Source organism: Vanessa tameamea, chromosome 31 (genome assembly GCF_037043105.1).
Source record: "Vanessa tameamea isolate UH-Manoa-2023 chromosome 31, ilVanTame1 primary haplotype, whole genome shotgun sequence".
Classification (NCBI taxonomy): domain Eukaryota; kingdom Metazoa; phylum Arthropoda; class Insecta; order Lepidoptera; family Nymphalidae; genus Vanessa; species Vanessa tameamea.
Genome location: NC_087339.1, coordinates 1,712,946 through 1,727,793, shown reverse-complemented (window position 1 = coordinate 1,727,793; position 14,848 = coordinate 1,712,946). Strand labels below are relative to the sequence as shown.

At 36.1% G+C, this 14,848-nt stretch overlaps 1 protein-coding gene across 1 annotated transcript; it reads right to left on the bottom strand.

Annotated features, from left to right (window-relative positions):
• LOC113396827 (zinc finger protein 626-like) lies at window positions 1–14,543 on the bottom strand. Its single transcript, XM_064220186.1, has 15 exons — window positions 14,319–14,543; window positions 13,215–13,337; window positions 12,339–12,545; window positions 11,721–11,921; window positions 9,404–9,607; window positions 7,949–8,122; window positions 6,764–6,892; window positions 6,071–6,159; window positions 3,841–3,963; window positions 3,352–3,465; window positions 2,972–3,116; window positions 2,591–2,649; window positions 1,766–1,976; window positions 914–1,036; window positions 1–100 (listed from the first exon to the last, which is right to left on the bottom strand). Exons 1-15 carry the CDS (start codon window positions 14,439–14,441, stop codon window positions 95–97), a joined length of 2,031 nt encoding a protein of 676 aa, XP_064076256.1. The 5' UTR covers window positions 14,442–14,543; the 3' UTR covers window positions 1–94.
• Between the last annotated feature and the right edge of the window lie 305 nt (window positions 14,544–14,848).

Here is a 14,848-nt window from a genome sequence, read left to right as displayed (position 1 = left end):
AGGCGAGATTATTTATTTATTCATAATTATAAATATTATCACAATTATTGAGATTCCTTGAGCATTTCAGTTCGTTTCGTGTCATTCTTCCATTTCACTTCTGAAAAAAAAAAATTATAATATTTTCATCCTTAAATGTTGCTATACAACTAACTGCCTGGTTTTCCTTAGATTCGAGTTTACAGCCAATGTGCGGTCCGTACAACCTTTTGGTCATAGTTGATCGTAGAGTGGAATGGAAGTCTCTGATATATGATATCGATTGATATATTGATTGTAAGTTGTCCAATGTAAACCTGACGCTAGTCGTCAACAGATGGCGTCACTTGTATATTAGATCGCGCAAGCAACATTCCGCATCGAACGTTTAAATGATAATTTAACTTTTAATAAATAAATTAATTGTGAACCTTAAGGTCAGTGTTTGATTAAGACCCCTTAAGAACTCCTAAGCCCAAAGTTTTGTTCATAAGTAATTAAGAATTATATGATATAATGATATGAGCACGCGGTGTGGCTGCTCGCCGCACACGAGCTGATGAAGTGATGTGAAAATGCTCACGCGACGGTGCACGCACTGTACGCGCTGCCTGGCTCGTACAGTCAATATCAGTTATTAGGCTTAAGTTTCAAATGTTTTCAGATGCAAATTAAGTCAGTTGTAGGTTAAGTAATACTCTCTTCTCGGAGGGTACGCAATAGTGTCGCGATACTAGTCTCTTGGGCCGTGTCCTATTGCACTATTAGAGTGGGACGAGTGTTTGGGTTTTCCTATGTAATTAACTATTCTTTTATTTATTTAAAATACATACTGGAATATATAATGGAAACACAAATATATATATATACTTTTATATTGTCTGCTATCGCTGCGATTTGGTTAGCAAGGCATTTAAAATTATATTGAATGTACCTTGTGCTTAGCGGCGCAGTGCGCTCGGAGGGCGGAGGCCTGCGCGAAAGCGGCCCCGCAGGGGCATGTGTGCGGTCGCTCCCCTGTATGCGTACGCATATGTACACGCAGGACGTATTTACGCTGAAAAATTTACGCTGAAAATAAAAATAAATAAAGTAATTTAAATATAAATAATAGTTCCATGTCCAATAATAGTTACTATAACTATTAATTTCACATTCAGATAAAAGGGGTCAACCATAAAATACGTTACATGACTTTTATGGTTTTTTTTTTAAACATAAACTTGAACTTCTGTGTTAATTTAATCGAGTATATTTGTAAAAAAATGCAGTATGTGACATCACACGAGAGGGTGTTGTGACCACCCCTGACAAGGACTGGAAGGATAAAAAAATTCAAGTCAAGTTAAGTGACAATCTCTATATCCGACGTTGCGCCATTGAAGTAGTACCTGTACCGAGGATTTCAATCTTTTTGTGTCATTCAGAGTTGTGATAACGTTTGACGAAAACTTATTAATGCTTCTTATTTTTTCTGTTTCTTTTGTTAATCTACGTCATAAATAAACTTTCGTCATTCGATTTCATAATACTAGTACGAAAATTCGTGACCATACAATAAAACTTTTCACAAGATAAAATATCTTAAACACATTCCATACAATTACAAAAAGAGAAAATACAATTATTATTTTTTTCTCAACGGTACTAGTCGTATCTATGACGTCATTTTTTAACGGTCGACATCGGCCAACTCGACGCGAACGCGTATAAAAGAGAATACACTTTTCCTTGCATACGCCCCGGGCCCTGTACCATGTCCCGCGTATATATAGTGTGGTCTCACGGAGAAGACGCGGTCGCAGAGCGGGCAGGGCAGCGCGTCGTGCGGCGGCGCGTGCGCGCGGCGGCGGTGCCCGCGCAGCGCGTCGGCGCTGCTGTAGCGGCGCGCGCACTGCGCGCAGCGCGCCGGCTTGTCCGCGCCGTGCGCCGCGCTGCGGTGCGTCGCCAGCGTCGACGCCGAGACGAAGCGCTGCTCGCAGTGCGGGCACTGGTGCCTGTGTAGCGTGTTACGTGATCGTTGGTCTCGACGTCTCGTAGGTTCTGAGTTTGATCAAACTCAGATCAGACCAAGATGTTGCTGGGTATTTAACCGACTCAAAAAAAAGGTTCTAAATTCTTAAGGATTTGTTTTATGTGTACTTTCGATTTGGTCACATTTAAATTTGAACGAAAAAATACTACCTCTGAGGGAGAGATATACATAATATACAAATAAATAATTTATCTCCTCCGAGTATTGTTTGAAAAATAGATTTGTAATCATTTTATTTTGTAACTTATATTAGTACATTATAACTTGTCAGTATTCACCATCCCTTATCTTGAAATGCGTTAAGCCGTTGTCATTGGCATGAATTTATATATCTAAGGTCAGTTCGGATGGCCACCACATTAAGATTGTCTATCAGTACCGAAAACGATCAGAAGGATCGTTATATAAAATTTACTAAAACTTCTAATTTTAAAACAAAACGCAGATGGAGCGCGCGTAACATTACGCCACAGTATGAAGCCACAAAAGCGAATACAAATTAAATTAATACGTAACAACGTCAAAAGTGCTGTTACTTTAATTATCAATTATATTAAATTCATTTAACAAACTCACTTGTACGACGACGAGTCGCGGTGTCTCTTAGCTCGTTTTAAATGCTGTTTCAAATTATCCTACAAAAAGAAAAACATAATTCCCACAGTACTACTATATAGCGATGGAGTTTACTCGGTGGTAGGGTTTAGTGCAAGCCCGTCTGGGTAGGTACCATCCACTCATCATATATTCTACCGCCAAACAGCAGTACTCAGTACTGTTATGTTCCGGTTTGAAGGGTGAGTGAGCCAGTGTAACTACAAGCACAAGGGATATAACATCTTAGTTCCCAGGGTAGGTGGCCATTGTTTTATGGTCGGTGGTGACCGCTTACCATCAGGTGGCCCACGTGCTCGTCCACCTACCTTTATAAAATTAAAAAAAACGAAAATAACTCACCATCGATTTGAACATTATATCACATTCCACGCAATAATAGTCCTTACGTTCATGGACCGACTGCATATGTTTCGTCAGCTGGGTGGCGTAGACGAACGAGCTGGTACATACGTCGCACTGATGCAACTTTTTACCATCGTGACGCCTGGTTCGAGGAGAAATTGCATTTATTTAGACAGAACACACAATAAGTAACAATAGTTTTCAGATAAATATATTAAATGCGAAAATTTTAATGTATTCATGTTTGTAACCGGATCACGCCAGAACGGCTGAGCGGATCTAAATAAAATTTTGCACAGTGACATGTCAGTGAATCGTTCCAGTAATGGTGCCATGAAAGAACAACAGACAGACAAAGTAAAAAATAAATAACTTACATAATATGCACTCGCAATGACTCCTTGCTTTTATAAAATTTACCGCACAGTTTACATTTCAAGGGTTCGCTCGTCGAATGCAGCCTCACGTGACGTTGCATCACTGTACGCTTACTGAAATAAATCATAATAATATACGCTCTAAGAATATTTGATTACTCTTCGGTGGGGCGAGTGAGCCAGTGTGAAAACAGCCACAGGGGACATAACATTCTAGATAGTATTAAAGTAAATACTCACCATAACTTGACCTAACCAAAAAACAGCAATAAAAGATAATAAGTATTTAATGGGTATGGGGCACATAGGACATTTCTAATAACGCTGCTAAAGTTAACAACAACTCATGTGTACTAAGTGGTGACGAGGCAGATAGAATATATGTTAAAAACTACTACAGGCAACAAAAGACGATAGACGCTTAGCGTGACGTGGGGCACTTAGGACATATTTATAACTCAGCTAAAACCAATAACAGTTCATACGTACTTAGTGGTGTGGGGGCACTTGGGACATCGGTACAACGCAGCTGAATCCGTGTGCTCTAGCGAGTAGTGTTCCAGTATGTGCTGTCGCGATAATCTTATTAAATCGCACAATTTACATTTATATCTGAAAAATAATGTGTTTGTTACAAAAAACACCAATATTTCACCCAAAATGATGTTGAAATGCACCGTGTGCGGTACGGAGAAATAAGGCTGTGCACACTTGGGTTTCTAATACTAAAATACATTGAGATATTCATCTTCGTATGAAATAAAGTTGGAGGCATACCGATACCGTGTTGTTAGACTAGTGTAACATGTTAGTAAATATTAACTCGTTTACAATTATCCGACTAAGCTATCGACAACAAGGCAAGTACGATCGATAGTCCACCAAACAGACAATGTCCGAACGGACACAGAAATCCTAACATTTCATAAAACTATGCACATATTTAGTAACAAACACTGAAAATCAGTTATAACCTATTTTTGTAATGTTGCTATTAGAAATTCAGATAAGGGGCTACTTTGGTCCAAACCATCTCTATGGTAGGACAATTTATTTTCTTCCTTTACGTTGATTTTTTTCAAGATTAAACTAAAAAACAATCTGTTAGCGATTAAATTAAAACAGTTCGGAGAGAGTTAAGTCGGACGTCTCGTCGAAACGAAGCTACTGGTAGTTTCAGCTTCACATTACGAAAATGAGACATTGTATTGAATAATATGTTTTCGTGCGATTATATTACATAATCATATTCAGCCTGTAAATTTCCCACTGCTGGGCTAAGGCCTCCTCTCCCGTTGAGGAGAAGGTATGGAGCATATTCCACCACGCTGCTCCAATGCGGGTTGGTGGAATACACATGTGGCAGAATTTCGTTGAAATTAGACACATGCAGGTTTCCTCACGATGTTTTCCTTCACCGCCGAGCACGAGATGAATTATAAACACAAATTAAGCACATGAAAATTCAGTGGTGCCTGCCTGGGTTTGAACCCGAAATCATCGGTTAAGATGCACGCGTTCTAACCACTGGGCCATCTCGGCTCATCATCGGCGATTATATTACGTATAACTTATTTACTAGCGGTAGAACGGTTTTTAGTTTTCATTAAACTATTATAATTATTTAAAATACAACAATGAAATTAGCAGGAGACAATCGTGGATGAACTAACAAAATATTTTTGAAGTGATAACTTCTTATACGAGAGTAAGCCACTTCGTTACGTAACGCGTTACGGCGCCAGTCTGTCTGGTTTCCCTTTATTTTATGCATACCGCAGCGATAGGTAGGCTCCTCCCTCTAGTCGTATTTCAGACAGACGGTTTTTTAAATTAATCACTTCCGTCGGGCGTCCCGAGACGTTTTTTTATTTATTTAAATAAGCTCTTATAAAATCAGCTGTGCGATTCTGTAATGACTAATTCCGTATGTCACTCGTGAAATGTTGACAATAGATTTACGGTGATACGTCGTTTTGATTTTGGGTATTTTTTATTTATTTCATATCGCATTCTGAAATTTCTCGCTCGTGTTCTGCGGTGAGTATCGTCTTATAGAATACTTCTATATTGAAGGACGATCAAAGAAAACCTATAGGTTTTACACGGCTTACACTAGGAAAATTGGCAGAAATCGTCACGTGCGGAAAAGGCGACCTTCCCTTCTGATAAACGATTTTATTTAAGAAATAAATATTGTTTTACTTGTATGTATGTATGTTTAACAATTTTATTTCGATGCGTATTTTTTTTTATGATATCGGTAGGCAGACGAGCAAATGGGCCACCTGATGGTAAATGTACCACCGCCCATAGACAAAGGCGTTGTAAGAAATATTAACCATTCCTTACATCACCAATGCGCCACCAACCTTGGGAACTAAGATGTTATGTCCCTTGTGCCTGTAATTACACTGGCTCACACACCCTTCAAACCGAAACACAACAATACTGAGTACTGCTGTTTGGCGGTAGAATACCCGATGAGTGGGTGGTACCTAGCCAGACGGGCTTGCACGAAGCCCTACCACCGAGTAAATTGTTATTTAATACATAATATATAACGAAAGCAAAATCGTTAAACTCATTGGCATTTATTTTGGGATCAAAAATAATCCCAGGCGTACACAGTCGCACCAAAATTTCACCACAACCGTATCAATGGTTTATAAACGTACAGAGGACGACTATACTTTTTTTATTTAAATAGTTCTCTCACCTCGTTGAATGCGACTTCATATGACCTCGTAATGACACTTTACTTGGACAATATTGCTCGCACAGTTCGCACTGAAACGGACCATTGCTCTGTGAAAGAAAACTTATTATTAAGGCAATTGTTTTTTTCACACACACAACACACAACAACACACAACACAAACACACCTCATTGTGCCCATGTTACTACGCCTCGAATGAACTGTCTCCCAATATGTACATTTTAAAATTATTCCAAACGATACGATTTTGGAAATTTTGGAAAATATAAGTTGGTAACAAAATTACTTCAATTCTTCGTGAGCATTTCTGTCGCCTTATATATCGTTGGAATGAATCTTATTAACAATTAGGGTGCTTCCCTAATAGTTAAATAGTTTTATGGGTAGAAATCCTCATAGAATTCTTAAATAAATAAATATCGGACAACATAACATACATTACTCTGATCCCGATGTAAGTAGCTAAAGCACTCGTGTTATGGAAAATAAGAAATAACGACGGCACCACAAACACCCAGACCCAAGACAACATAGATAACTAATGAACTTTTTCTACATCGACCCGGCCGGGAATCGAACCCGGGACCTCGGAGTGGCGTACACATTAAAACCGGTGTACACACTACTCGACCACGGAGGTCGTCAAATTCTTGCACTTAGCTTAAAAACACCGCAAATAAAAGGATACTAACAGGGGAGTGTTTGTCCATATGTGATTGCAGGACGTCCTCAAAATTGAATCCTCTGACGCACTTCTCACACTTATATGGTAATATTTTATACTTCTCGCTGTTCGAATGTTCCTTCATTTCTTCCAGTATCTAAAAAGATTTGGATACATTTAAAATACCTAGCCCTAACCTAGCCCTAGGGCCTAGCCTGCACCTGACCCTATCTATCCTGTAGACAGGGCAGGCAGACTTAGACATTGAAATGGAAAAAAAAATGGCCACCTGTGACCACCACAAATATTTCTATCTTTACTAATAATATCAATAAAATTTGTTTGATTATATGTAAGCGATAATCTCCAGACTTCTAATTTCAAAACTGTTTCATTGGTAGCGAGCTATATTATTCTTGAGTGCTATAGGGGAGGGGGGGGGAGGTATATATTTATGTCATATCATACGAAGTGTAAGAAAAAATAGAAGCGAAATGGATTACTACCGTCCATAAGAAATATTAAGTATTCCTTAGATCACCAATACACAAGCTTGGTAACTGAGATGTTATATCTCTTGTGCTGTAGTTACACTGGCTCACTCACCCTTCAAAGCGGAACACGACAATACTTAGTATGACTTTTTGTGTTAGTGTTGCTATAGTGTGTGTAGAGTAAGTGATGACTGAGTGGTGACTACCCAGATGAGCTTGCACAAAGTCAAGTATTTATTTATTTATAGATTTTCGAAAACACCATCGGCATATTCACAAATTTTTAAGAAAAAGTAGGAAATAAATTCGTGTACGGTGTGATACACCACTGCAGGCGTTTACATTATACATTTTAATTTTAAAATAAAAACATAAATGTGAAAGAACAAAAAATAATAATAAATTACTTCAAATTAAACAAAAAATAGAAAAAATCTTGACACCAATTGAGCAAAGAGTCTATTTTTTTCTTGAAACTATGGCTGTTATGACTGTGTATATCAATGTCATGAGGGGCGATATCATTGTAACTACTCATGTATCGGATCGTAGGCGAAAACTTCCCTACATTTGTACGGAATGCAGGAATAGCGAAGGTATTTTGAATTTTTTTTTTTTTTTTGCAGGAGGCTCACCTGATGGAAAGTGACTACCACCGCCTATGGACATCTGCAATTACATCTGAATTGGGATTTTGATTGGAATTGAAAGTACCTTACCTGTTCCTTAGTCAGTTTGATAACAACATACTCATTCGTCTCAGTGACCATTCTTGATGTAAATCCTTCTTTTAATTGTTTCTTCTTATTTTTCCTTGTTCCACCGTTCGGAATGAGATCCTCTAAATCTTCGAACCCTTCCTTTTTGACTTCCATTTTTTTATTAGATTCATCCTTAAATATCACAGATAATACACGCTCTTTATCGAGTAATCTCGGGGGCTAATTCTACTAACAGCTGTTACGATACGTTTTAGATTCTATTCCGATCCGATTTCGACAATTCCTCAAAATAAAACTCAGCTTAATCTACTCATATAAGTTACGATACGATCCCAATTATATTCAGATCCAACTTCAACTGAACCGTAACTCGTTCGTTGTGTTAGTTAAACAGGAAAACGACTGGACGATAACGTTTCGATTCGATTGCGATAGAGTGATTTTTTTTTAATAAAACCGGTCCCCTGTACACGGTGTCGACGTGATGTCAAAGCGTATAATGGTTGAAACAATTCACGTGTGCTGTGAACAGTTTTACACAGTAAGAGCTTGTAAATTTCCCATTGCTGAGTTAATGCCTCGTCTCCGTCTGGCACATGTAGGTTTCCTCACGATGTTTTCCTTCACCGCCGAGTACGAGACGTATTATAAACAAAAATTAAGCACATGAAAATTCAGCGGTGCTTTCCTGGGTTTGAACCCGCAATCATCGGTTAAGACGTTTTCTAACCACTGGGCAATCTCGGCTCGGTTGAACCTGTTCCCTTCTCGGAAAACGTCGAATATTCCTCGACAACGAAATCCTCTTACAGATTTCGGTTCCGGCAGCCGTTCTCAAGGAAACTAGTCTAGTAAATAAGGCCACCGCCCGGAAGTCCTAGATACAAACTCCTAACCCAAAATTTACTTTAAGATTTGTCTTTTGGAAAGCACCTAAAGCGCCTGAACTCTTTCCGGTCAAATTTGCCGTCCAATCGGATTATAAGATCGAGGGAATAGATAGTGAACCTGTGTTTGCGGAAACGCTTGTGCACAATCACATGCCCTGGGTAATCGGCTAATCTTATTCGAGGTTGGTAGTGAAAATTAATTAGGAGGGCACCATCATCGGTACACAATTGATAAATAAATAATAAATAATAATAATAAATATCGGACAACATCACATACATTACTCTGATCCCAATGTAAGTAGCTAAAGCACTTGTGTTATGGAAAATCAGAAGTAACGACGGTACCACAAACACTCAGACCCAAGACAACATAGAAAACTAAACTCTTTCTACATCGACTCGGCCGGGAATCGAACCCGGGACCTCGGAGTGGCGTACCCATGAAAACCGGTGTACACACTACTCGACCACGGAGGTCGTCAAAATGACTCACAAAATCTAACGGCGAATCTATGACTGGAGCGTGATCCGTACACAAAGTCCTACGATCTAAACTTACCGATGGCTCTTCATAGACGTTACAATCTTCATCGATGCCGTGATTCAGTAACACTAAGGGTATATCGTCTTCAGCGTCCGATTCCTCGTCTTTGAGAGTATATTCTTCGTTCGAATCTATATCCTTATTCGGTCCTATGTAATAGCAGCTTGTTTTCGATGTAGTTAAATGTTCCATTCTCACTTTAGGAAACACGTTTGGACTCTGTAAAGAATACTTATTGTTATGTCGACAATATTTCTGACGTTTTCATGGGTACGCCACTCCGAGGTCCCGTGTCCGATTCGCGGCCGAGTCGATGTAGAAAAAGTTCATTAGTTTTCTATGTTGATGTTGTCTTGGGTCTGGGTGTCTGGTAACGTCGATACTTCTGATTTTCCATAACACAAGTGCTTTAGATACTTACATTGGGATCAGAGTAATGTATGTGATGTTGTCCAATATTTATTATTTATCATTTATTATTTATTATTTATTATTTATTATTTATTATTTATTATTTATTATTTATTATTTATTATTTATTATTTATTATTTATTATTTATTATTTATTATTTATTATTTATTATTTATTATTTATTATTTATTATTTATTATTTATTATTTATTATTTATTATTTATTATTTATTATTTATTATTTATTATTTATTATTTATTATTTATTATTTATTATTTATTATTTATTATTTATTATTTATTATTTATTATTTATTATTTATTATTTATTATTTATTATTTATTATTTATTATTTATTATTTATTATTTATTATTTATTATTTATTATTTATTATTTATTATTTATTATTTATTATTTATTATTTATTATTTATTATTTATTATTTATTATTTATTATTTATTATTTATTATTTATTATTTATTATTTATTATTTATTATTTATTATTTATTATTTATTATTTATTATTTATTATTTATTATTTATTATTTATTATTTATTATTTATTATTTATTATTTATTATTTATTATTTATTATTTATTATTTATTATTTATTATTTATTATTTATTATTTATTATTTATTATTTATTATTTATTATTTATTATTTATTATTTATTATTTATTATTTATTATTTATTATTTATTATTTATTATTTATTATTTATTATTTATTATTTATCATTTATTATTTTCTTAATACAGAAAACCTCCGGTAATCTATCAAACATTATTCAAGACGATGTCGGATGATCGAATTTGTAGAACTATAGATAGAGTACGGCCACTTGTAGTACTAGTTGTGAAGCAGTACTAGTACAGTAATCCGACAAATTACATAGCTACTGAGACGCGAACAAGTCTCAACATGTTTGTTTTTTTTTATGTATGAAGTCAGATTAGCAAATAAACCATCTGATGGTAATTGGTCACCACTGTAGACACATTGGTATTGTAAGAAATATTAATCAGTCCTGATTTCGCCAATGCTCTACTAACGTTGGAAATAAAGATGTCACGTCCCCGGTATCTGTAGTTAAACTTGCTCACTCATGCTTTATATTAGAACACAACCACAGTTACTATAACAGTTTTGCGGTTGCATTTGGGGTGGTTACCTGCACGTTCATGGACAGTGGTTTTTTTTATAATAAAGATAGACGGGCGAGCAAATGGGCCACTTGATGGCAAATGGTCACCACCGCACATATACAATGGCGCTGTAAGAAATATTAACCATTCCTTACATCGCCAATACGCCACCAACCTTGGGAACTAAGATACTACGTCCCTCGTGCCTGTAGTTACACAACACACTCACCCTTCCAACCGCAACACAACAATACTGAGTTCTTCTGTTTGGCGGTAGAATATCCGATTAGTGGATGCTACCTACCAAGACGGGCTTGCATAAAGCCCTCCCACCAAGTACCAAGGACCTTTGCCACTTATAAAATAAAGTCCCACCAAGTCGGACTTGCACAAAACCCTACCTAGTTCTATGAAATAAAACACAATCTATACACATCATAGAGCCGAGATGGCCCAGTGGTTAGAACGCGTGCATCTTAACCGATGATTTCGGGTTCAAACCCAGGCAGGCACCACTGAATTTACATGTGCTTAATTTGTGTTTATAATTCATCTCGTGCTCGGCGGTGAAGGAAAACATCGTGAGGAAACCTGCATGTGTCTAATTTCAACGAAATTCTGCCACATGTGTATTCCACCAACCCGCATTGGAGCAGCGTGGTGGAATATGCTCCATACCTTCTCCTCAACGGTAGAGGAGGCCTTAGCCCAGCAGTGGGAAATTTACAGGCTGATTATGTTATACACATCTATGCTCTAAGCTTACCTCATCATAATAATCGCAGTCACCATCACCGTTGCTGTGATTTAGTAACACTAACGGTACCTCGTCTTCGTCATCTGATGCCTCGTTCTTAAGATCACCTTCTAATTTCAAATTCAAATCATCATTATGTTTAACGTAATTGCTTGGTCTTTTCGATTTACCACAACGAGCACTTTTCGCTTTAAGTGGTACTCGTGGGCTCTAAAAAGAAAACTTATTAATTAAAATCAATTTCAAAGTAACATTAATAAATCAGCTCAAGATTGACAGTAGTGCTTAACTGGGAACTCGAATCCTCTCAAAAAGCACCAGAGTAGCAGAGCACTCAAGAAGGTACCTAGGTGGACTTGCAAATAGGCAACCTAATGGTCATCAAAGTCATCATAGACATTGACGCTGTAAGAAATATTGAACATTCCTTAAATCGACAATGCGATAACAATCTTTGGTAATAAAATATGTCCCTTGTGCCTGTAGTTTTACTAACTCACTTACACTTCGAACCGGAACACAACAATAATAAGTATGCTCCTCGGTAGGTGATACTTATCATATAATCTATTGCCAGCCGGGCTTGTACCACCAACTAACCGAATAATGTCTATGATCTAAACTTACCGATTCTTCATCATGTTCATTGCAATCTTCTTCACCATTGCTGTGACTTAATAACACTAAGGGTATCACACCCTCATCACCAGCTGCCTCGTTTTTAAGATTACATTCGACTTTCAAATCTAAATCATTATTGGGCCCCATGTAATTGTATGTTGTTTTCGATGTACCCAAATTGTCAACTCTTACTTTAGATAGTACTTCGGGATCCTAAAAAGATAATACATTAAAGCAAAACAATTTGACATAAGTTAACATTAACTAGTATCATATTGTTTTCTATGTTTCATCAAAAAAGAGGCCTTTGTGCAAGACTCACTACACTAAGTAAAAAGAGGACTATTCTAATACTTGCATTATTATTTTTTTATTAATCCCATAACAATAACAGGTATTATTATATAAGAAATAAAAAATAAATAAATAATAATAATTAATATATAACATTTGAGTCACTGAATTTTCATGTGCTAAATTTGTGTTTATAATTCATCTCGTGCTCGGCGGTGAAGGAAAACATCGTGAGGGAATTCTGTCACATGTGTATTACACCAACCCGCATTGGAGCAGTGTGGTGGAGTATGCTCCAAACCTTCTCCTCAAAGGGAAAGGAGGCCTTAGCCCAGCAGTGGGAAATTTACAGGCTGCTAATGTGATGTAATGTAATATATAACATTAAGAAAAAGAAATAAAAATCTATCACTGTGGAGCAAGTCTTTCAAGAAGTACGATGAGCTCCAACTCCAGCGAAGATCTGCTGATGTTTAATAAATAAGAAAAACTGTAAACCGCCACACCCAACCAAAACCAAAAAGTGAAAAAAGGCTTGGGCAACTGAACAGTGGATGAAGTCTACTTTACAGGGCATAAAATACTTACTTTACTGAGTGATTCCTTTATGAATACATCTGAGAGGCGACATTGCTCAATAAATTGTACAATTCTTCGCAGGATGCTTTTACAGTATATACAGATATACATAATAATCAATGGATCTTCTACCTAAAAAGGTATAATGACAAATTAATGTCCTATCACACTCACTATGTAAATAAATTATAAAATTAAAAGTGCCCCATCTGGTGATAATTTATGTGCCCCATAAAATATTCTTGGGGCACAATGTGTAATTTTTTCACAAGATTTGTCGTAAACTTTAGTTAATATGTACTGTATTATAATTGATTTTATGTACCAATAGAACAAATACATACAGCAGCAGAGCCGAGGATTGTTTTATTCACAGAAAAATGTAGGGGCCAAAGTGTTATAGTGCAGATATATTTAAATTGATTGTTGTAAGTGATCTTATTGATTCTTGATGACTAGTAAGTTTTATTTTTATCAGACTAGCATCCCACCCAGTGTTTTCATAGGTGCAATTTATTAATATAGAAAATTATATCATATTAATATTACTAAGACCTAAGACAGGCCAGTGGTATAGAAAGGATTGCGTGATCAAGCCCACACGAGATCCACTGAATTTCCTAAGCAGATGGTATTTTTCGGTTTATAATAAGTCTCGTGCTCGGTGAAGGAAAACTTTGTTAGGAAACCTACATGTGTCTAGGTTCAATGAAATTCTACCACGTATACGTCCACAGCACCAGACCAGACCAGCAGTGGAACAATTACAGGCTGTTACTTAACTTTTTTTCAATATAATTTATACTGTATAGCACTGAGGAATAATGTAAACATATACTAAAGATTTTTTTTTTTTTATTTGGATCAATAGATCTAGATATTAGTACCAACACATAAACAAACCAAATTAACCTCTTTCTCGTATTAGTAAAGATATAAATAAGCCGACCAATAAACTTTTATCACTTGCAAAAAATGATGTTAATTTGTGAACTATTTTAGTGTAGGGTCGACTGGAATAAATGATGACGAAACTGTATCATACTTATCATGAACCCAGAAACTCATACGTTTTTAGGCCGTATTAAATAGCTAGGTTTTAATAAATAATACCTTCGTTATAAATAAGCGGTAACGTTTTAAATCTTCGACAGACATGGGATGGATACAATCGCCAGTTCTTAGACAGGCTTGACATATTTCCATATTATATGTTATTCCTAGTTCAACATTCATAAGCGCTTATTTTTATTTCTTCAAGACTTTATAATATACGCAAACGGCAGACAAAAACAATGAACACAAAATCGAGTTTTTAGTATTCAAACAGTGTTTACATTTGTCAAAGTTTTTTTTTTTTCAATTTTCGAAACTTCAATTCAGAACAATGCAAAAGCATTGCGTCATACGGTCAAAAGAAATTAAATTTTGAAATTTAACCTATCACTATTTTATTGCGTTAATCTATTTTTTTTTTAACAAATGTTAAACGATAAGTTAATTTTAACTTTCTTTGTAATAAATCTAGGAAGCCAAATCACCACGTTGTTGATTTGTCTAATATCCCTTTGCTGAGTTTATTACTAATTAAAAAAATAATTAAAATCATTTCATACACATATTTTTCTGTCTTTTCTTTATTA

What these genes read in the sequence shown, in the direction of transcription:
- LOC113396827 (XM_064220186.1), bottom strand. Translation starts at nt 14,441, where the DNA reads ATGAATGTTGAACTAGGAATAACATATAATATGGAAATATGTCAAGCC. An exon ending in TCAAACTGACTAAGGAACAG is followed by an intron (nt 6,893 to 7,948) that starts GTAAGGTACTTT and finishes AAATCTTTTTAG; the next exon opens with ATACTGGAAGAAATGAAGGA. An exon ending in TCATTGCGAGTGCATATTAT is followed by an intron (nt 3,117 to 3,351) that starts GTAAGTTATTTA and finishes TCCTCGAACCAG; the next exon opens with GCGTCACGATGGTAAAAAGT.